Here is a 22205-nt window from a genome sequence, read left to right on the forward strand (position 1 = left end):
ATTTCAAAGTGATGGGAAATTTACATAACATTGCAGGGCAAGTACGATGTCCCTAAGTCTTTTAAGTTGAATGGTTCATAACTCGGACTGACTATACCTCAAAGAACCCATGATGCAGAGTTGTACCGACCTTTGTCATGTTCAAAATTACTTCCTGTGTGTGTAGGGTGTGTGTCTGATGATACTAGTAATCCTTTCTTTTGCTCTATCAGAAGTAGTTGAAAGTTCCCATTGTTTAATCATAATATTTTGAAGAGATGCCTTCTGGCTCTGGTGTCAGGCCTGGGTGCTAGATGTTAGGCTACTAACAGCAGAAGACTGAGGTTCAAACCCACCAGCCCCCCGCACCCTCCCCCATGGGGGAAGATGAGGCCATCAGCTCCCATAAAGATGTCGTCTGGAACTCCGATAGAGGGTCACTATGAGTTGGAGTCAGCTCAATGGCAATGGGTGTTTGGGAATATTCTGGAAATTATTTTCAAATTACAGTCCTTTTCTACTTTAATGAGTTTTAGATAATAAAGACCTCTGAAGGTATTTCTCTTAGAAGGAAAATAATACGTACACTTGGAATCTGGGATATCTTCCACAAGTAACGTATGCAGGGCTACTGATGCAATGAACTGGTGGGTGGTCTTTGAGGTCCTTTCAAATGGAATGTGAGATGTTCCCCGCCGGGAAACCATCAGTGCGTCATTGAAGAGGAAAAGGCTGAGGTCATGGACGTGTTCATACAGCCTGTGTGGAGATGGAGTGGGGGAGCTGGTAATAACATACATAGGTGCTTTGCTACATGATTAAGTATCTTAATCAATACTCAAGGCTTGCCCCCACCAGAGACCTGTTGAATGGCTCTCTAACTTTTCTTCCAATGTGAATTGTTCCTCCAGTCTCTCAAGACTTATCTTGAGGACCATCAATGTTCTTGATGGAGTGATTTGAACTTGTCAGTTGGCCAAGCATTTCCTAATCCCATCATTTGATGTTTCACTTGTTCTTTTATTGCTACTATGAACCGTGCTGAGCAACCCTGGTGGTATAGTGGTTATGTGTTAGGGTACTAACCACAAGGTCAGCAGTTCAAAACCACCAGCCAGTCCTTGGAGAACTAGAAGGGACTTCCTACTCCCATAGATGGTTACAGTCTCAGAAACCCACAGGGGCAGTTAGTTCTCCCCTGTTCTATAGGGTCACAATGAGCCGCACTGACTATAGCAGGGAGTTGTGGTCTATGAACAGTGCTGCAGTAAATTGATTCTTTTTATATAAATTTCTATGGCACCCATATTTTGATCAGGGTACACAAAAGGTTTGGCTGATCAATGACAAATGTAATTTTAATCAAGGGATTCCAGATGACTTTCCATAACCCTTGCTGTAATGCCCATTTAAATAATTTTCCTCACATGAGAATGCCATTGAGTTCTCCAGATGACAGATGCCAAAGTACACCTGGCTAGCCCAGGTTTTGTTTAAACATGCTCTGATTGAGAACTGGTGTTGTCTGATAGTCGGCCTGTCTAACAAGCACCCAGGTGGTGCCCAGGCTGCTGATCTGTAGCCCCCACTTCCACGAGCAAGTCATTGATGAGTGAAAGCTGTCTATACGTAGCAACTGGGAAAGGACGGGGTCAGGGAATTCACTCGCGTCCAGGTTCAACTGTTGGGTGAGACTTCAGCTATTCCTGTGCCAGCTGTGTGGACACGTGGAAAAGCAGTGTTCAATCACGGGAGCCACCCCGTCAAACATTCCCTTCCCTTGTTTAAGCCACTGTGAGTTAGACTGAAAGGAAAGGGGTGCTTCACATGGACTGAAAGTTTAATGTCCTGGAGGAAACCGTGTCTGGATCAAGCTAATAGGTAATTTTCAAAATAACGACGAGGATACAACTAAGGATGAAGGAACCAAAAGAAAAAACCCAAAATCCTTTATTTCAAGTCAATTCCCACTCCCAGTGACCCCACAGCACAGGGTAGAACTGGGTTTCCCAAACACCTAACGGAGTTCAAATTCTCATCTTTCTCCTATGGAGGGAGCAGCTGGTCGTTCTGAACTACTGACCTTTGGTTAGCAGCCCAACTGGAAACACCCACACCAACAGGATGAGAAAGAATGAGAAAGGTGGGCAGCTTAGACTGATGAGTGACAGCTGTAGGTGGTAAGTGGTCTGCTTTAAACAGGCAAAATCAAAATAACAAAACGCAGCCATCTTAAGCCTTTTGGGAGAGTGAAGGGGACAATGCTTTTACCTAATTACTGCTAACAATTAGTTGATACTGCAGTTTTCTTTAAAAGAAAATGTTTAAGACTCTAATAAAACCTCCATGTTTCATCTGCAATGCCTAGGTATGTGCCTAGAAGGTACTCCGAGAGTGGTTCTTAAAGAATTTGCTTTGATAACTAATTATTTGTGGAAGGGACAGCATTGCGGAAAGAGCATTCAGGTGTGTGTCCCACTTGGAGGGGGGGAACTGGGGGGTTGACCCTAGGAAGGGAAGACACACGGGTAGTACTGTGGACATGAATGCGGGCAGGATGAACACACAAAGAGGCTTTTATTAGTCTAATCTGACTCAGATAAATACACATGAGCGGGCTTCACAGAGCTAGTGGGAAAATTCCATTATCCTCTCTGTCCATTTTTACATGAATTTTTGAAGCTCTCGTGTAGGTAAATATGTATGTATACCTATATAAATTTTTATCAAGAAAAATTATGCCACCCAACTTTCTCCAAAGACAAAAAGCATCAGAAACTTAAAAAAAAAAAACAATTCTAACTCTGCAAAAGCTAGTAAGCTCACTTATAATGGTGATCTAAGACCTAGTTGTCTCTCCCATGCAAGCCACACGAAGAGTGGGACTTGCACGGGGTTTCTGCTTATTTGCAAAACATGCACAATGTGCCAAGGGCTGCCACAGGAAGAAAATGTCTGGAAATGTTGATGGCAACAAATGTACAAGTGTGCTTAATATAACTGAATGATGGCTTTTTATAAGATTTGTAAGAGCCCCCCAATAAAATTATCAATATTATATGTGTGCCCCTTGGCTCAGCAATGTGTAACAGATCTAGTTTAAATTTTTACCTGCCTTCTAGAAGTGCTTTCTGTGTACTGCATTACAAAATATAACTGACTATACACGTGGACTGCACCAGAGGAAATGCACAGAAATCAGAAATCACTTGTGGAAAGTAACGATGGAAAACCTGAACATCATCTGTCAGAACAAAGCCACGAGCCAATTGTCACGACTGTATCCTTTCACTACACCTATTCAATCAATACTCTGAGCAAATAATCTGAGAAATGGCATATCGCAATAATAAGGAAGATTTGTTAACAACCTACACTAACAAAACAGGTCTTTGCTGACAGGGAATAAGACTTGAAGCACTTGACTGATGAAGACCAAGACCACAGCCTCGTGGATGACACACCTCCACATGAAAGCCCCCAGATGGGGACCAATGGCAACATCCTGACAAATGGAGAGATGATGGATGGGTAAAGGGGTTCCGTTTCCTTGGATCCACAGTCAATACCCATAGAAGCAGCTGAAACCAAGCATATTGTACTGGGGAAATGTACTGCAAAACATCTCTTTAAAATGTTCGAAAACAAAGTGTTGCTTTGAGGCTGAAGGTGCCCCAACCCAAGCTGCAGGACTTTCATTTGTCTCCTATACACGTGAAAGCTGGACAATGAAGAAAGAATAATCAAAGGTGAATTACTGTCTTTGAATTATGATGTTTGCAAAAACTGTTGAATACACAATGGACTGTCAGAAGAACAAACAACTGTCTTGGAAAAAGTACAGCCAGGATATTCCTTAGAGGTAAACAATGGCAAGACTGTCCCGTGTACTTCTGGATATGCTAGCAATAAGAGTCAGTGCTTGGAGAAAGACCTGTATGCTTGGTAAGGTGTTGGGTCAGCACAGAAACAAAAAGGAAGGTCATAGGTAAATGCACTGCCATGGTGGCTGCAACAGGGGCGATAATTGTGGGGATGGAGCTGGACCAGCCCATGTTCCCTTCTACACATAGGACTGTTCTGCGCAGGGTCCAGCCTCACAGCACCTAACTGCAACAGAGCGCACAGGGGGCACACTTAGGGAGGCTGGCTGGTCTCTCCAAACCACATGCAGGATGGGTTACCTGGGTCAAAAGACCAGAGTCTCGGGGATCAATTGGTATAATACAGTGCATTAAGATAATGTTTTACATCCTAGTTTAGTGAGTAGTATCTGTGATCATAGAAGCCAGCAAGAAGTACAACTATCGGCGTCTACTCATCTGGAGCAAAAAGAGCATGAAAGAACTCAAGCTTAAGAAGTAACAAATCCCCTAGGACTAACAGCCCACATGTACCACAGCCTCTTCTAACCTGAGAACAGAACTAAATGAGGCCCCGCAACCACTGTGGATGATTCTATTCTGACCAGGGACCGACAAGAAGCTTACAGACAGAATGGGAGGGAAACGTAGGAGACAATTCCCATTCCTGTCAAAGGAGAGACCTAATAGGGACCTCTGAGGCTGTTGCCCCAGACTTGGGACTGCAGCTATTTCTGAAAACTGCCTTTCATCCAAACAATAGATAGACTTGAAAAAGCCAAAAAGCACTATCTACCCTGGAGGACTGTGCCCCCACAAACAATCAACTATATGAAACCAAATAGTCAACAGGTACCCCAAAACAAAGATGGGAAGGCAAGGAATGGGAGGCTTTTCCCCTCAAGAATTGACCCGCCTTCAGAATTTCTGCTTCTGTGGAAACAACTTATTTTCTACCATTCGAACCAGGAGTTACTTGGAATGAGAATAGGGTAATGAAGAGCTTTCCCTTGGCTTCTAAGTGTGAGGGTGTGGGTGCAATTTTCAGTCCGATACAGACATGTATTGTGAGCCTTCGATATGCCAAACATTGTACCAGGGGGGAAGCATACAAGATTAATTAAACATAGTCACCTGCCCTTAAGGAGTTCACAACCTTGGGAGGGTTGTTGATTTTTACCTTAAAGAGAAAATGACTTCCTCGTCCAAGCAGTGAAGTTGAGCTACATCTTGAACCCTAATCAGGTATCTGTTTACTTCAGATAGGGTCTATGAAATCAAAAACAAAATGAGAAATATTTTTTAATTAAAAGCCCCACTAATATAAAACCATTTAATATCCCATTATATGGAATGGTTGACTAGAGCTCAGCTTTATTCTGGCAAAGTGAAACTTTGCAGTGTTTCTTCAGAAAGATGAAAGAACCACCCATGAACAGGTTGCCTGATTTTTAAAACTGAAAATTCTTATTTTTTAATAAATTCATTCCTAATGGCAAATCTGCTGCAAAAAGATTGCTTTCAAGTATTAAAAAGCAAAAAATATCACTTTGGAGACTCAGGTACTGCTGACCTCGGCCATGGTATGTCCACGTGTCCCAGATGATGTAAACGCGGGGCAGTGACTAAGGACCACAAGAGAAGAATGGAGGCAGCTGAACCTGCTGCTGGGAAGCACATGGAACAAAATGCTAAGGCTCTGTCCTTACCAAAATTTCCTCACCAAACCATGGCAAAACACCTTGCTTCTAAAGTTGACCAAGTAGGAATATCAATTGACATTTGCATTCCGCATAATGCACATACTGAGCTCTTCCTGTGTGCCAGACACTGTCAGCTGTAAGCACAGACCAGGAACGCGTAGCCCACACCTGGTGGAGCGCCCGGTCTTGTGAACAAAGGACTGCAGTAAAACGCGAGTGGAATGCCCAGGATGCTGGAGAGTGCCTGGAAAGGAGCAACGCACAGCTGGAGATTTCGGAAGAATGAAAAAGATGATCATTGAAGGGATTTTCAAGGAGGAAAAGCAGCTTGCTATCTGGAGTAGGAAGGAAAGGTGATCGGAGAAACGACAGCGCTGGAACAAAGCACTGAGGTGTGCGGAGAGGCTCACGTTGGAGCACGGTGAGCAGATCTGGGTGGGGATCAGCGAGAAGGCGTCATAGGCAGGGCGGGGCCAGATGGTGTTCTGTTGGCAATAGCCAGCTACCTCATTAGTATTGTTATTTTTAAAGATGTCTTCGGTGTGAACAATCCTGCACCAGGTACTATGTACAAAGAGATAGCAAACAAGTAGATGGCAAAGCTCTCAAAGGGGAGCCTGAGCCTAGTCCACCCAAGTAAGGAGTTGCCAGTAGCCATAGCTCATAGGGACCCCATATGTATCAGAATAGATCTGTGCTCCATCAGGTTCTCTATGGCGGTTTTGTCAGCACCAGATCACCAGGACTTTCTTCTTAGGTGCCTCTGAGTGGACTCAAACTGCCAACCTTTCAGTTAGCAACCTAGTGCATGAACTGCGTAGACCACCCAGAGACTCCTAGGAAGGAACCAAGTCAGCAGAAAAGTGATAGGATGCGATCAAGCCCACCTTCCCACAGAGCACCTTGCAGCTAACAGGTGCCTGGCAGCACCTGCCTCGCAGCAGGCAGTGAACAAATGTTAGCTGAGTCTGTCTCTGGATGTCCCCATGAGAGAGTCCATCGGCATACGTACAGGGCATCCCCGGATGAGTCTCTGTAAGTCTGACAGCTGCTCTCTCCTGCTGATCCTTTGCTTCACCTAGAAAATGAAGGGAAACAACTGAAATTGGGAAATTTTCATACGGGGAAGAAAGAGATGAACACATTTCATGGTTCTTCACGTATGGCTTGGTCCTAAACTATAAAAATCTCAATGTTCAATATCCAGCATTTTGAACGAAGGAGGTGAGTGACCAGACTGTACTGGACAAGCATGCTCTGGGTATAACATGGTTTCAGTGTACAATCAGCCCAAGCTCCCAGACCTGAGTATATTACAGGGTGATCTTTTCGGGTTGATGGAGTTCATGTACTGAATTCTTTGTAGGAGGGCAACTATAATCAGTGTGCTTAGTAAGGCAGGAAAGCTAATAACATATTAAAAAGCATTTTCAGAATCAAGGCATTTGACTCCCCCCTCCCCACCTTGGTCATCCAGAAAGATCCATTCCAAGACCCCTAATTCAAGCTTTCATATACTTGGGGGTTTTATATCGCTCTCTTTCAAGCTCTCGGTCTCATTGTTTGGCTTAGAGTAAACGCCGTTCTCAAAACCATGGAGCGCAAAGTCAGCTTTAGCGTGAAAAGGCGGAAAGAGTACTTGAAGAGCACGACTAGGAGAGGGTTACCTTTCGGCAGGACTTCCCTGGACAGCCACCAGGAGAGGGACACAGGTTCTCATCAACTGACCTGCTCCATATACCCTCTGTACTGTTTGATTCGGTCAATGGCAGTGGTCAAATCTTCCCGGTCAACATGTTCGGCGGGCGTGTGAAGCCTCAGAGCATAGAGAAGATTCATGTATTCTCCAAGTCTCCGGGAGGGGTGCAGAAGCAGCTCCGGCAGACTGTACAAAGCACACAGTAGGGCAAAGATGAGCTCAAACCTGCCCTGTCTCTGAGCACCCTGCCCTTCCCGCCCTCAGATCTCACCTCTGCATTTGGGTCACAATGGTCTTGTCGTGCCTCTTCAGGAAAGTGCGGAAGGCTGGAATCATTTCTTTGCACTAAAAGGTGGACATAGTGGACATATTGTCAAAATTTTCCTCTATGAGACCACTATAAAGTCCAATGATTGCCCTGTGAGACACTGTAAAGTCCAATGATTGTCCTGAGAGACCACTGTAAAGTCCAGTGATTGTCCTGTGAGACCACTGTAAAGTCCAATGATTGTCCTGTGAGACCACTATAAAGTCCAGTGATTGCCCTGTGAGACCACTATAAAGTCCAATGATTTCCCTGTGAGACACTGTAAAGTCCAATGATTGTCCTGAGAGACCACTATAAAGTCCAATGATTGTCCTGAGAGACCACTATAAAGTCCAATGATTGCCCTGAGAGACCACTATAAAGTCCAATGATTGCCCTGTGAGACCACTATAAAGTCCAATGATTGCCCTGTGAGACCACTATAAAGTCCAATGATTGCCCTGTGAGACCACTATAAAGTCCAATGATTGCCCTGTGAGACCACTATAAAGTCCAATGATTGTCCTGAGAGACCACTATAAAGTCCAATGATTGTCCTGAGAGACCACTATAAAGTCCAATGATTGTCCTGAGAGACCACTATAAAGTCCAATGATTGCCCTGTGAGACCACTATAAAGTCCAATGATTGCCCTGTGAGACCACTATAAAGTCCAATGATTGCCCTGTGAGACCACTATAAAGTCCAATGATTGTCCTGAGAGACCACTATAAAGTCCAATGATTGCCCTGTGAGACCACTATAAAGTCCAATGATTGTCCTGAGAGACCACTATAAAGTCCAATGATTGTCCTGAGAGACCACTATAAAGTCCAATGATTGTCCTGAGAGACCACTATAAAGTCCAATGATTGCCCTGTGAGACCACTATAAAGTCCAATGATTGCCCTGTGAGACCACTATAAAGTCCAATGATTGCCCTGTGAGACCACTATAAAGTCCAATGATTGTCCTGTGAGACCACTATAAAGTCCAATGATTGCCCTGTGAGACACTATAAAGTCCAGTGATTGCCCTGTGAGACCACTGTAAAGTCCAGTGATTGCCCTGTGAGACCACTGTAAAGTCCAATGATTGCCCTGTGAGACCACTATAAAGTCCAATGATTGCCCTGTGAGACCACTATAAAGTCCAATGATTGTCCTGAGAGACCACTATAAAGTCCAATGATTGCCCTGTGAGACCACTATAAAGTCCAATGATTGTCCTGAGAGACCACTATAAAGTCCAATGATTGTCCTGTGAGACCACTATAAAGTCCAATGATTGCCCTGAGAGACCACTATAAAGTCCAATGATTGTCCTGAGAGACCACTATAAAGTCCAATGATTGTCCTGTGAGACCACTATAAAGTCCAATGATTGCCCTGTGAGACCACTATAAAGTCCAATGATTTCCCTGTGAGACCACTGTAAAGTCCAATGATTTCCCTGTGAGACCACTATAAAGTCCAATGATTGCCCTGTGAGACCACTATAAAGTCCAGTGATTGCCCTGTGAGACCACTGTAAAGTCCAATGATTGTCCTGTGAGACCACTATAAAGTCCAATGATTTCCCTGTGAGACACTATAAAGTCCAGTGATTGCCCTGTGAGACCACTATAAAGTCCAATGATTGCCCTGTGAGATACTGTAAAGTCCAATGATTGCCCTGGGAGACACTGTAAAGTTCAATGATTGCTTTGTGTGTGAGACACTGTAAAGTCCAATGATGGCTCTATAAGGCCACTGCAAAGTCCAGTGATTGTCCTATGAGACACTGTAAAGTCCAGTGATTGTTCTATGAGACCATTGTAAATTTTTCTGTTCCACCCAGCAAGCATGATTCATGGAGCACTCAAAACAAAAGGGAAATATGTACACCCCGACTGCCAAAGTTTTATTAGTGCTATTGATAGCTTGCTAATAAAGTTTGTATAGTATATTAATCACACATTTCTTAAAGTTTCCACTGAGTTGATTCCAACCCCTGGTGACCCCACGTGTTCACAGAGTAGAACTGTGAAGCGTGGGGGTGTTGGCTGATTTGGGGAAAACAGATTGGCAGGCCTTTTTTAGAGCACCTCGGGGTGCGGGGCTTGAACCACCCACCTGTCAGTTACTATTAGCACTTACCCAGTAGACTCCAATAGCTCTAACCAGAGTCATCAGCACAGACAAATGGGAACAGAACTTGCAACCAGATCAGCCTGCACTACAATTAGAATTGTCTGCATGACTTTCTTGAGTTACTTAACTTCCTTTAGCCTTAGTTTTCTCATCTTATAGAATTATGGTATGGGGGAAAAAAGGTTATATATACATAAAGAACTTCTCATGCACTAAATAACATTTCCTTATACAGTAAGAGATTAGGAATAACATTCCCTTTTAATAATGCTATTAACCATGGTTTCCCTACTATCATTATAAACATGTTCCACCATATATATATAATATTTGCATTTACATTTATTCATTTATCATCATCACTCAAAATTTGCTCACTGCCATCAAGCTGACTCCTACTCACTGCAACCTGAGAAGACAGATTAGAACTCTCCCTGGGAGTTTCCGAGACTGTAAACCTTTACAGGAGGAGAAAGCCTCATTGTTCTCCCAAAGAGCAGCTGATGGTGTTGAACTGCTGACCTTGAGGTTAGCAGCCCAACAATTAACCCATTACACCACCAGGGTTCCTTCATCACATGACAGAGAACACACCACAGAGTTGCTTTCTTTTACTCAGAAATGATACATTCCTAAAAGATGTCAGTGATGATCCTTTCTAGAAGTCCAATATCCCCCGATTTCAATTATATTCATAGATAATCTTTATGGAGTACTTCCCTACACATGCAGGACTAACATGGCTGTTACTCCCATCATGAGTGCAGTCTGTAACAATGAGGACAAGAATGAAGAAATATCTAAAACTGGCTGTGGTGATGATTGTACTATTATTCTAGATGTGACCGAACTAGTGAATTGTATGATATGTGAAATGTATGCCAATAAAACTGTTGGGGGAAGAGTTACAGTCTCAAAAACTCACAAGGGAAAAATAATTTAAAAACAACAACAACAAATAATTAAAAAAAGAACCATGACCAGCAGGCCACATCTGAGGTCCTTGCATAAAGTGAGACCAGAGGCAGCAGGGTACCAGGGGCTGCAGCCTGGAGACCGTGGGGCAGAACTGAGGAGCCAAGCAGAGACCGGGCAGAGGGGCTGCATCCCTGAAACTGTTAGGCAGACTAACGCAGGGCTGAAAGATGTCCATTAAAGCATCCCCAGAAAGCCAGGCACGGGAACAAGGAGGTGCACTGCACATGCTCGAAAGTCCAGGATTCCCGCTGGTAGGCATTGGTGGGCGCTAAACCTGGATTGGCCCACCTAGGCCAGGTGAATTCAGTTCAGCCAATGGGTCGATCAGGGGTCGCCCACCACGCCTCCCCCTAGAATCCTTGAAAAGGCAGGAGCCCAGAGTCCAGGGAGAAAGAGAACTTTGTCTGCATGATGCTTAGCAGCTACGCCAGGCTGCATGGTCGGGAGGAGTCCTGTGGGTGCCATGTAAACCTGAAACTTTTTCTAACACTCATAAAACTCACTTGGATCACAAACACGGAGCCAAGGACCTAGGTACAACTCTATCTCCAGAGAGATCTAAGAAAACCTGGAGGCAGAGAGGCAGAGGTGCAGGCAGCCTGCTTGGCCCACAATGGCAGAAGCCGAGGGCCATGTCGCTGAGAGGCTGAGAGCCAGAGAGGGCCATTAGCTGCATGGCTGAAAAAAGGCCTATTGAGAACCACTGACTACATCTTACTGTTTACCAATCATGACTGTAGTAAAGGCTCACTTCCCTAATAAACCTTCACTGAAAACCAAACCAAATCCACAAGGGGCCTTTTCTTGCTTACTCATTAGTCTTATCTTTATATTATTGTCATTTCTTTTGCTTTGGTTTTGTGTTGTTCTACTAGGTTTCCCAGTTTAAGAAGCACAGGAGGGGTGCATGCGCAGAGACAATAGCTGATATTGTGGGGGTGGGGGTGGGGAGGTGAGGGGAATTGTAGAGTAAATAATGCATGCAAGGGGGGGAGCACTAGAACTGATTGTGATGATGTATCTACAACTCTTTTAAAAAGCAACTTCACTAAGGGAGTGCATGATATGTGAATTTTATATCAAGAAAACGATTTTTAAAAACCCACAAGGGAAGTTCCACCTTGACCTATGGGGTTGCTGTGAGTGAGATTCGACTTGATGGCAGTGTTTTGGGGTTTGTTTTCTTTCCTCTGATAATGAAATAATAGCTTATCCATAGTTATAAAACCCTGGGCTCCAATTAGTGAGGGAAATGCAGGGGGCTCTTTGAGCAGCTAGTTAAGAAGAAAGTGATTTGTTTGGGGTATGCGCAGCTTGTCCTAAGGTCAGTCCAATGACCGTCACAAGGAGCCCTGTGGGACGGTACGCTCCAAGTCGGGCAGCTAACTGCGGGGGTTCGAACCCAGGAGCCACTCCTCTGGGGGAAGTGGAGGCTTTCTGCTCCTGTAAAGAGTTATAGCCTCATAAATCCAAATTCTACTCTGTCCTCTAAGTCATTTGATCTGAGTCACAATGGACCCAATGCAGTGATGGGTGTGTGTGTGTGTGTGTGTGTGTGTGTGTGTGTGTGTGTGTGTGTGTGTGTGTGTGTGATATGGAATGTTACTTGTACATAATCACAGGAATTTTCCAGAGGGCTCCCGGCCCCCAGCCATTCCATTTAAGGTCCCAGGGCAATCAGATAACCACAGCAACAGTAAGGTGGCAAAGTGCTCTGTGTGTCACAGGGCCACAAATTACAGAAAGGAGAGAGAAAGAGATCTTGTCTCAGCCAGAAGAGATCTCCACAGGGCGGTTAAGTAATGCAGCGGGGGTTGAATATTCTCAAATTAAAAAAAAAAAAATCAACAGGAAAAAGGGTTTACAAGCATCGTCAGAGTTAGCCCTCCAGGGAACGCCAAACAAAGACATTCCTTACTTCATAGTGAGGTTTCCTATATTTCTTATTCTAAGAAACACATGAACTGTGAATGTTTCCCCCCGTGTTAGAGAGGGGAACTCATCAAGGTCACATAGGATTGTCATAGCAGAGTGGAATCAGAGCTGACAATCTTGTTTCTACTCAGTTGTTCAAAATGTTCCTGAGCTAGGCTCCAGGGGGTCTCGGACCAATGAGAACAGGGCAGTTGGTAAGAGGATTCATCCTGGTCCAGATCCAGACCCAGGGCCCTGTTCTGCACCAAGCGCAGAGCGCGTTCCTAGTGCACACATGAAACCAATCAGGGCCCCACGCCTCGGGAGTGCCAGTGTTCAGAACAACTCAGGCGCTGAGAGTCGGAAAGATTTTTCGACGAGCCCTCGTCTTCTGGGTTCCACACAAAACTTTCTTTCAAGCTCAGCAGGTCTCCTAACGTGACTGGACGAGCACTCTCTCGTTTACCTTCTCAATGGTCTTCAGAACAACCGAGTAGTTGTTGAAGAAGTTGGTGTACGTGTTCAACTGGCTTGCAAACTTTATGCATATCTCTCCCACACCGTGAGCCGGGCCCCATTCCTGTAGTCTGTCTCGCAGGTTAAGTAGAAACTGCCTGCAACATGAGAACAGCGTGGCCATGAATAGTAGCCGATCAGAACCCCTAAACGTGGAAAGGAAAGGCGCTGTAGCGGTGCAGGCCTTCTCGGCCTTTCCCGCTGCGGCACGACCATTGTTGGCAAGTGCTTGTCTTGGCATGGAGCCACGAGATGGGCAGGAAGCGTGGCAGGAAGTTGACCCTAGTGGAATCCCATCTCTCCGCCTGGATTCCTTGATTGGAATGAATAGGTTGGATAATAAGCAGCCCAGAGTCCGGGGTGAGTGTCCCATTGGCGCACTGCCAGACGGGCAGGGGGGTCAAGGTTTCTTAGTGTTTTCAGAGGAGAATGCTCAGCTTATTTCAACAGCCTATCTACCCCTCGGATCTAAGACCATTTATCAGGCGACTGCAGCCATGAATGCAGGAAGCAGCTTAGTTCAACTTCATCATTTTTAAGAATTGAGGCCAGCATTCTAAGGCACTTGTTCCAAGTTGCCTAGCTAGTTACTGGCAGAGAACGGCAAGCTCAGTTGGCCTTACGTTTCCACCAGTGGAAATAACCACTATTTTCTTTCTCGTGTTATAACCTGACAACACATGCTGTTAGCATGTTGATTCCCAGCCTCAGGTTCACTAGGCACCCACATGACTTAATCCCATGAAGTGATTTCTCAGATCATCACCCACATCCTATTGCTGGGCCATGACAGTCCATGATGCAGATCAAGTACCACCTCGAGGGAGGCCTCCTCTTCATGGTGGCCCAGGATCCCAGAGCCAATATCCGGTACTCGCTGAATGGCCAGAGACTGGGCACCTACATGGCCACGTTGGAGCTGTGTGGTGTGTGGACGTTGACTGGGACACCAAGAATGCCCTCACAGGCTCAGCTGACCAGGGCTGGCATCTCTGGGACTGGGAAACAGGGAAACCCTTCTCCAGACCACTCAGTGACTTGGGCTTCTTTCTAACTACTCCCCTAAACACTGCTGACTAAGAGCAATTCTCTGGAGCCTCCCTCCCTTTGTTTGTTGCATGTACAGTCTACTGATTCCAGAATTCCCAGACACTGAACTCCATTCCTTTAACCATGGCCGCAGGGAACACATAAAGTCCCTGAGAACCAACACTGAAGTGATGTGGTGAGGATCCGTCTCCTTGGGAGGAAGGCCAAGGTCTCCAAGAGGGGCGGGGAATGGCTGAGCCTCGTGGGAAACAGCCACGTGTGGGTTCCTTCTGCCACATGGTGACTGCATGTTAACATGACTGAACCAAGCTTTACCTGTTGAGGCTCAAGATCAGCAGGACATCAGAGAATATGATCTGGATGTTTGCAGCCCTCAGGACGGCTCTGTTTGACGACAAGGCTGCCTTCAGGGGAGTGGCGTAAACATCTCTCACGATTTCCAGCGTCTGCACGTATTTCCTCTCACTCTGGAAGAGCTCCTGGACAACTCGAGTTCGCTTTTCTGCTGAGTCCTTCTGGAGCTTCCTCTCCTGGAGGGAAGCAGGCCGAGGGAAAGCATGTGGTGTTGAAGGGGACCTTGACAAGGAGACCCTGGAGGACCGCAAGGGTCACCGCTCATCCCCAGGATCACCAAAGAACCCCTCCCATCAAGCGAGGCTAAGCTTAGAAGGAAAAATGAGAGCCACCGAGAAAGGCCGCAAGGCTACTGCCAGGAACGAAACACACAAAGAAAGTGCAGCAGGCAGTGACTGGCTTACCAGCTTCACCAGCAACTCAACATGACTGTCGCTTTTCCAGACACCTGACTTTGTGTCTCCCGCGTCATTTATTTCCTAGAAAAGAAACGGACACCTGATTACTAGCAGACAGGACTGTGGATGGGTCACAGACTGGGGTCTCCGAGGTCCTCGGCAGTCACCCTGTTTCCTTCAAAACAAAACCACCCAGCCAGTTGCCCACAAGTTGGTTCCAGCTCACGGCACCTCCTCTCCGGGGCACAGTAAGGAAAGGAGTTCACGAACCTGATGCCTCTCTGAGTTTTCTGGTAAAATGGAAAGCCTCGGGCTCCCTTGAACCAATCAGGGAACTGCATTCATTGAGGTTCCCGTGTGCCCTGGAAGCAGGGGCAGAGGGCGCCGATTCTCACTGGTTCCTACGACAGCACCCGTTCCTGGACACAGGCCCTCCTCCCTCCAGGGGAGATGCAGACAGAAAAGCTCACAGTTTCCAAACTTTGCCACCACCACTCCTTTGTTCCTCACCTGATAAAAATGCTTCTTAAACAATCCATATACCTTTCTGCACTGCTCTCCACATGTAAAACTAAAAACAAACAGACAAACCCCTCACTGCCGTCAAGGCAATACATCCCACAGAGTAGATCCAGTCTCCTCGGGATTCTGCTGCTTTAAACACCTTCCGCGAGCAGAAAGCCTCATCTTCTCCTGAGCAGCCGCTGGCAGTTTCGATCTTCTGACCTTGCCTTTAAGGGTACAACTGTAACCCACTACACCCAAGGGCACTCCTTTCCTGTTTAAAGATGGCTTACCTTTTCTTCACTTTTCCTTGACACTGTGTCTGTATCTATAGGCCCACCCACCTGCCTGCATCACCAGGGTCCCCTCTAGCATGGGAAGAGGGGTCCCGTGTTTTGTCCAGAGACAGTGATGACCGGTGGGCGTTACTACTGCCTTCAAAACAGCCAGCTGCTCCGATGAAGAAAGATGAGGCTTTCTACTCCCGTGAAAGAGTTACCGTCTCGGAAACCCACAGGCGCAGTTCTGCTCTGTCCTAGACGATGGCTCTGCGTCAGATTCCACTCGATGGCAGTGAGTGAGTCTGTCAGCGGGAACCTCACCAACAGGGACTTCTTAGTAATGATGTCCAAGGCCAAGGCAGAAGGGGGGCGGGGGTCCATTTGTAACCAAGGTTCCTTTCACCTTACTCTCTCCCAAGGCAACATGAATCTGTATTTCGTAACTGCAACTGATCCTAGGTGGACCTGGAAGGTCTGTTATAAGTTCTCAAGCTTTACAGCTCAGGGCTATTCTGTGTCAGCCTGTCCTAAATGTACATTGATGGCTGGGGGAATGTTTTCACAGATTCTAAAATGCCCATCTCCAAAGGAGATCGTAATAATGAAATAAAGGAAACAATAGAAAAATCTACAGGGTGAGAAATAACTCTAGAGCCGTTGCCACTCCATGAAATGATCCTAAGAGTGGCAGTTGCCTTGGGAGAATCCCGAGAAGGAAGAGCGGGATATGAAAGACGGATAAATGGAAAGATCAAGCGGAGGAAAGAAATGGAGAGATTGCTGTTTTGATGCGGGCACTGGAACCAATGTCACAAAACAAAATACGTAAGAAGTGATGAACGTAAAACCAATATGCGTTGCAAACTGTCACTCACATCACAAAAAGTTAAGAAAATTAAAGTAAAAAAATATAATACTAAAATGCCCATTTCTGTGGACCCCTTTTAAAATAAAGGCATATGAGTATTGATTCTTTACCATACAGGGACATTCACTACAAAGAGTCCACAGGGATCCAATAGATGCATAGATAGCAAGTGATTGCAGATGTTAGCTGAAACTCAAACTCAGGTCTCAGAGCAAACACTAAGCCTGTTGTCTTTGACTGGACTCCAGCTCAGAGCAATCCGCCTGCATGGAGTAGAGCTGCCCCACAGAGTCCCCAAGCTGAGAGCTTTACAGAAGCAGATGGTCACATCTTTTGCCCTTAGAGAATCTGAGGGGAGGGGGGTTGAATCATTGGCCTTTTGGCTATTAGCTGGGCACTTAACCACGGCACCACCATGGCTCCCTGAGATGCCGACAGTGCCAAATCAGCTTACAACATCGAATCTCTACCCACACAAATTCACTGCTAGCCAATCGATTCCAACAAACCTAGACCCCGTGGATCAGTGTAGAACTTCCCCTGTGGGTATCTGAAAACACAGCTCTTTCTGGGAGTAGAAAGGCTCATCTCTCTCCTGTGGAGCAGATGGTGGTTTTGAACTCCTGACCTTGAGGTTAGCAGCCCAGCGGGGCATAACCTGGGCATACCACCAGGGCTCTCAAGTAAGAAAGAAAAACAAACAAATTTTTTTTAATTGCACAAAAAGTACCCTGTCTTATAACATGAAACTGCATCCTTGTTATTGGGACTCCACTCAGTCACAAGACAGTAGAAACACCCGCGCTTCTCGCATAACCGAAGGGGGTAACCGAAGCCAGCGTGACTCACAGGTAACATTTGAAGGTGGAGAAAGTAAAGCCTTCTCTTTCCTGGGTACTGTATCTCTGATAAAGAAGTTCGTCCCATGATAACCTAACTTTTGGGGGGTCATTTTCCAGAAAAATGAAGTTCTAAGGGGAAGTGATAAGTGGGGGGATTGTCAAGTAGCAGTCTCCTTTCTCTTGATGGATCCCACACGTGTCTAACTGGACAAGGGAGCAATGGTGTCAAAACGCAGCAAGAACTTTACCTTCGGGATTCAGCAGACTGCTGGCGGTGAGTCACATTTTATCCAATTACATTTCCTTTAAGGCCTTTGCTCTTTTGCCTACCTTTCTTTCCCATCACCAACATTAACTAGCGTCTCCGATCGAGCCAGTGATTCCTCGCCCTCCTCCCTCCCGTGCCTGGTAACTTTCAAAGACTTGGCTTGCTCTGTGTGTAACTACTCCTGAGTTAAAATCAAATTAAAATATAGTGGGACAATGCACTGTTTGTCTTTTTGTAATTGAGTTATCTCATTCGGCAAAATAGCCTCTAGATTTACCCAGGTTAAAAGGTGTTTGTGTGGACTCGTTCTTTGCAATTCCGTGGTATTCCGTGGCATGAAGGCTGTTGATGCATTCCTTTGTCACTGGGCTCCTTCACCACACGGGTCCCACAGCTCAGGGAAGCAGTGGTGAAATCTGCAGCGACAACCTTACCTTCAGGAATAGGCTCAGTGTTGACTTTGGGTCACATTTTGTCCAAGTAACATTTCCTTCACAATCTTTGCTCTCCTTAGTACATTTCTTCAGCAGGAAAGATGACAAAAATTCCAGAGGATTTTCCTGAAAAATCAGCACCACCACCCCCCCAAATAATTTCTATTTAAAACATTCATCTGAAATAAAGGTCATTAAATAAAAGTGTTTCTTTCTCCCCCTCCCCCTTAAAAACAAGGTTTGGCTCATGCTTTCTACTGAATTAATTTAGATCTACAGAACAAGAGGCTATGAACTAGAAGTTTAATACCCATCGCCACTGAGTTGGTCTTGACTCATAACAACCCTCTAAGACTGAGCAGAACTGGCCCTTCGAGTTCCCAAGGCTGTAAATGTCACAGAAGCTGTAGCATCGTCCTCCCACAGGTCACCTAATGCAGAGGTTCTCAACCTGTGGGTCACAACCCCTTTCACAGGGGTCCCTGATTCATCACAGTGATGGTCCTGGAAGCCTGATTCTCCAATGAATGAATTGTCAAACCAGTCTTCAAAATATAAAAAAGTCGTATTGCTGCAATGGTAAGCAGCCGCGTTGCTTGTTTTACGCTACGTGACATTTACCCTCCTCCGCAAACCGTCCGCTGTGACACCTTTGTCAGAGATGACTGAAACACATCCTATAACTTCTAACTTTGTTTCAAAGATTCTGATTGCAAGGTGCTTATGAACACAAAAATGTGTCCAAATTAAACTCCTTCCATCAAATTCTTTATTATATGAAATAAAGATTGAATTCATGAGCATGCAGATGTCATAAGATCCAATCAGAGTTCCTTTAAATGATCTAATTTAATAACACCATATGGAGTTAAAATATTCATTTTAAAATGTTTTCACTTTAAAGGACCTTGTTATACCAATGAAAGATCAATCATTTTCCTATGATGCACTCTTCACAGGAACTGCCTAATTAAGAGTGACGAGAAGTTTCTGCACAACAGGTGTCTCCAAGCAGTCTTGGTCCACACAGGCTCCATCGCGGGCAGAGAGAGCTCACACTCTCAGAGTTCTGAAGTCAATTCACGGGCTTATGCAGTCTCTGCCCATTTCCTTGCATGATACTCTAAGTGACGATTAAAGCAGCCTAGCAGTCTCAAACCAGCACAACAGAAAACAAAGCAGCACACACCAACAAAAGTCGTGACTTAACCCCCAGATGTGTCCGTTAGATTAACCATCTTAATTTCCTTCAAAGGTGGGAACTGAGTTTCCTAGAGCCTTCTTGGCAATACATGACTGAAGAGACTGTCCGTCTTTCTGGAAGTAGACAGCCCATCTTCCTCCCACAGAGTTGCTGGTGGGTTTGAACTGCTGACCTTGTGGTGAGCCACCTGGTACGAACCCACAGTGCCACAAGTGCCCTTCTGACTAGAGGTCGAGTCAGTCCATAGTCACACCTTCTACTTGCCGCACAGACTCTGGGTTCTCAGTTTGTGGTCACAAGACAGGTAGGATGGCATGGTTTTGAGGAGGGTCCCCCAAGATCGTCAGAACCAAAGTGGTCCACACCAACTGTGACCACAGGGGAGACAGGACAGCAAGAATCGTGCCATGTATCATGGCGGACAAGAAAGGCTACTGCAGCAGAAATACTGGAAGAAACACCTTGAATTGGGTTCCCTCTCTAGCTGGAGATTCCATTGAAATGACATCATACAAGAATGCACCGAAATAACTATGTAACAATGTAAGTACCCACCAAACCTCTACTGAACCCGTTCAATAACTCTTTGGTGTTTCGGGAGACATGGTCGGACCTTTTGAGATCTCGGGTTTGTCCTGACCATCCCTGATCAGTTTTGATCAGCCAAGCACTCCAGGGTCATTACTCTAAGATAAGATGTTGGCTAAAAGGACAAACCTCATGGCATATGTAACTCGTGTCCAGTCACCCACAGCTTGAAGGTAAACAAGCTAGCTATTCATGTAATGGAGTCTGGTAAATCCTAAACAAGCATGAAATTCTTTGCAATGCGATGCCATTGACTAAAATAACATTTCCGCCAATCGAGTCCCTTTAAAACCCAGAGGGGTGATTTAGGGTGTACTCTAACAAAATAACAACGATATCCCTAAAATCAAACCAGGGACTGATAGAAACAATAGTTATGAGAATGTGTTTTGAGCTCTCACTTGATTGTAGCCCTACTACAAAAACCATTCGTTCTTACGCCATGGCCCTGCCTGGTGCTTGTCCTCAGGAAGACGTCACTGAAGACAAGAGTGTCCTAGGAGAGTGAGAAGAAGCCAGATGCTGCTTGGTTATCATGAAGAATAGCATCTGGGGTCCTAAAGGCTCATCTCAAGACAAGCAGCCATCTAAGTGAGATGTCTCCATAGAAGAAGCTCACCAGCCCGTGTGATCCAAAGATAGCTAACAATCAGATGCAAGCTTGGAGAAGGGAATAATCCCAGTGTCTAAATCCTGATATCCAGTCCTTGGAAAGCAATGGACAATAGTGGTGACCCCAAATCCATATGTGGAATCCCTACATGAGATAAGACCTCTAGTGAACCCACAATGCGTATGGACTAGGTTCCAACAGCCCAAATAACAGACAATTAGCATTACGTAAGTTTTAGCAACTGTACTTAGTCTGGGCTGGAACATCTTGTCATTTGATCTCCTTATCACCCCAATGTGAAATTATTCCAATTTTAAAAATAGTTTCTGCTTTCTCTTCGGTTGAGGTAGGTCTCTGCCAGTTTTATATGGTCACTATTGGTGAATATTGTGTGTTGTCTTCTCTAGTCTTGTAACCGTGTCCTTATAGGGAAATTGGGCGGGATGGAATTGAGGGCAGAAATGGATTGATGGTTACCTGAGGACATGAAAGGAGAGTGTGGGGGAAATGGGGCATCAACATCAATGCGCAAAAGAAGGTAGACAATGTGACAGAGTTGATCGTGGTGATGACTGAAGGCCCTTCTTGATAGGATTCAACAGTCCGAAGGTAGAATATGTTCATTGGAGGTCAAGGGGGAAATAATCGTCTATGAAGTAGGAGACAGCACTGGAGGAGAAGGATTGGAGACTCTTTCCCAAGGGCAACCTGTAAGTTAACCTCATCCCTATTCCTGCCAGCCTCCCGGGCTCGCCAAAATGGACAGCCAGTTGCCCATCTCATTTCCTGGGAGCCTTGTGATCAGACTGTCCGTGTGGGGCTTCTAAAGACCGGGTGCTCGGTTCTCAGTTTTCCGATCTTGGCACTGACTTTTCTGGGAAGGTGTCTGTTAATGGTTTCGGATGAAAAGCTTTCTTCAAGCTTTCCCCATGTCCGCTCACAACCAAGTGACTGATTTGCTTCTCTCTGGTTTTGTGTTTCCTTTTTTCCCCCCTCAATTCCTCTCTCACCCTGCCCCCTTTGCCCTTATCTTTTTCAACTTAGCATCATGCTCTTCCCCACTCTTCTTTCTACTGTTTTAACTGTTGACTAATGTTCACGTGAAATGGAAAAACACCAACACATCTTTAAGATAAATGACTTCTAACTCAAATGAAGCACAGGACTTAAAAAGCAGAAACCCACCCCCTTCCACAAGAACTTAGATAATGTGGATGATTTTTCTATTTGTCTACTTCGCAGACCTAAAACATCTTAGAGTGAGCCAAAACCTCCAGTGGCTGTTTTTATACACGGATGCAATTTCTCTGAAAAATTGTTCACCCCAAAGGACAGACAAAAAAGTAATACATGCAGACGTTACACTTTCTTGATTTGCGTGTCGGGGGAAGGTGGTCTTCTTTGTGGAAAGACTCACCGGGTTCTCTTTCGACAACTCCATCAGTCCATCTGCGAGGGCCTGTGCAGTCTCTTGGTTCATCAAGATGTTGACTGTGTTCATTGTGTCAAACATAAACTGCCCTGTCAGCACAAGGCACACACCCGGTGGGTACGTTTTGGAAGAAATGATCAAGAACAAAGCAACTCGGTCCTCAGAGTCAGTTTTTAGTGGATCAGAATGTAATGAACAGAAATGAAAATTCTATTTCGCCATGAAGATATCTACCAGTATAAAAAATAAAATGGACAGAGCAACCAAATGTGCAGCTC

General features: G+C 45.4%; 1 protein-coding gene across 1 annotated transcript in view; it reads right to left on the minus strand.

The window, feature by feature from the left end:
• ECT2L (epithelial cell transforming 2 like) overlaps positions 1-22205 on the minus strand; it is a 71022-nt gene that overhangs the window by 3842 nt on the left and 44975 nt on the right. The window contains exons 11-19 of the mRNA XM_075553897.1: positions 21913-22016; positions 14900-14974; positions 14457-14671; positions 13042-13189; positions 7516-7589; positions 7274-7430; positions 6558-6623; positions 5023-5111; positions 566-738 (exon numbers count right to left, since the gene is read on the minus strand). Of these exons, the coding sequence (XP_075410012.1) occupies positions 566-738; positions 5023-5111; positions 6558-6623; positions 7274-7430; positions 7516-7589; positions 13042-13189; positions 14457-14671; positions 14900-14974; positions 21913-22016 (1101 nt within the window). The remainder of the gene's footprint in view (positions 1-565; positions 739-5022; positions 5112-6557; positions 6624-7273; positions 7431-7515; positions 7590-13041; positions 13190-14456; positions 14672-14899; positions 14975-21912; positions 22017-22205) is intronic.

Source organism: Tenrec ecaudatus, chromosome 7, assembly GCF_050624435.1.
Source record: "Tenrec ecaudatus isolate mTenEca1 chromosome 7, mTenEca1.hap1, whole genome shotgun sequence".
Classification (NCBI taxonomy): Eukaryota; Metazoa; Chordata; class Mammalia; order Afrosoricida; family Tenrecidae; genus Tenrec; species Tenrec ecaudatus.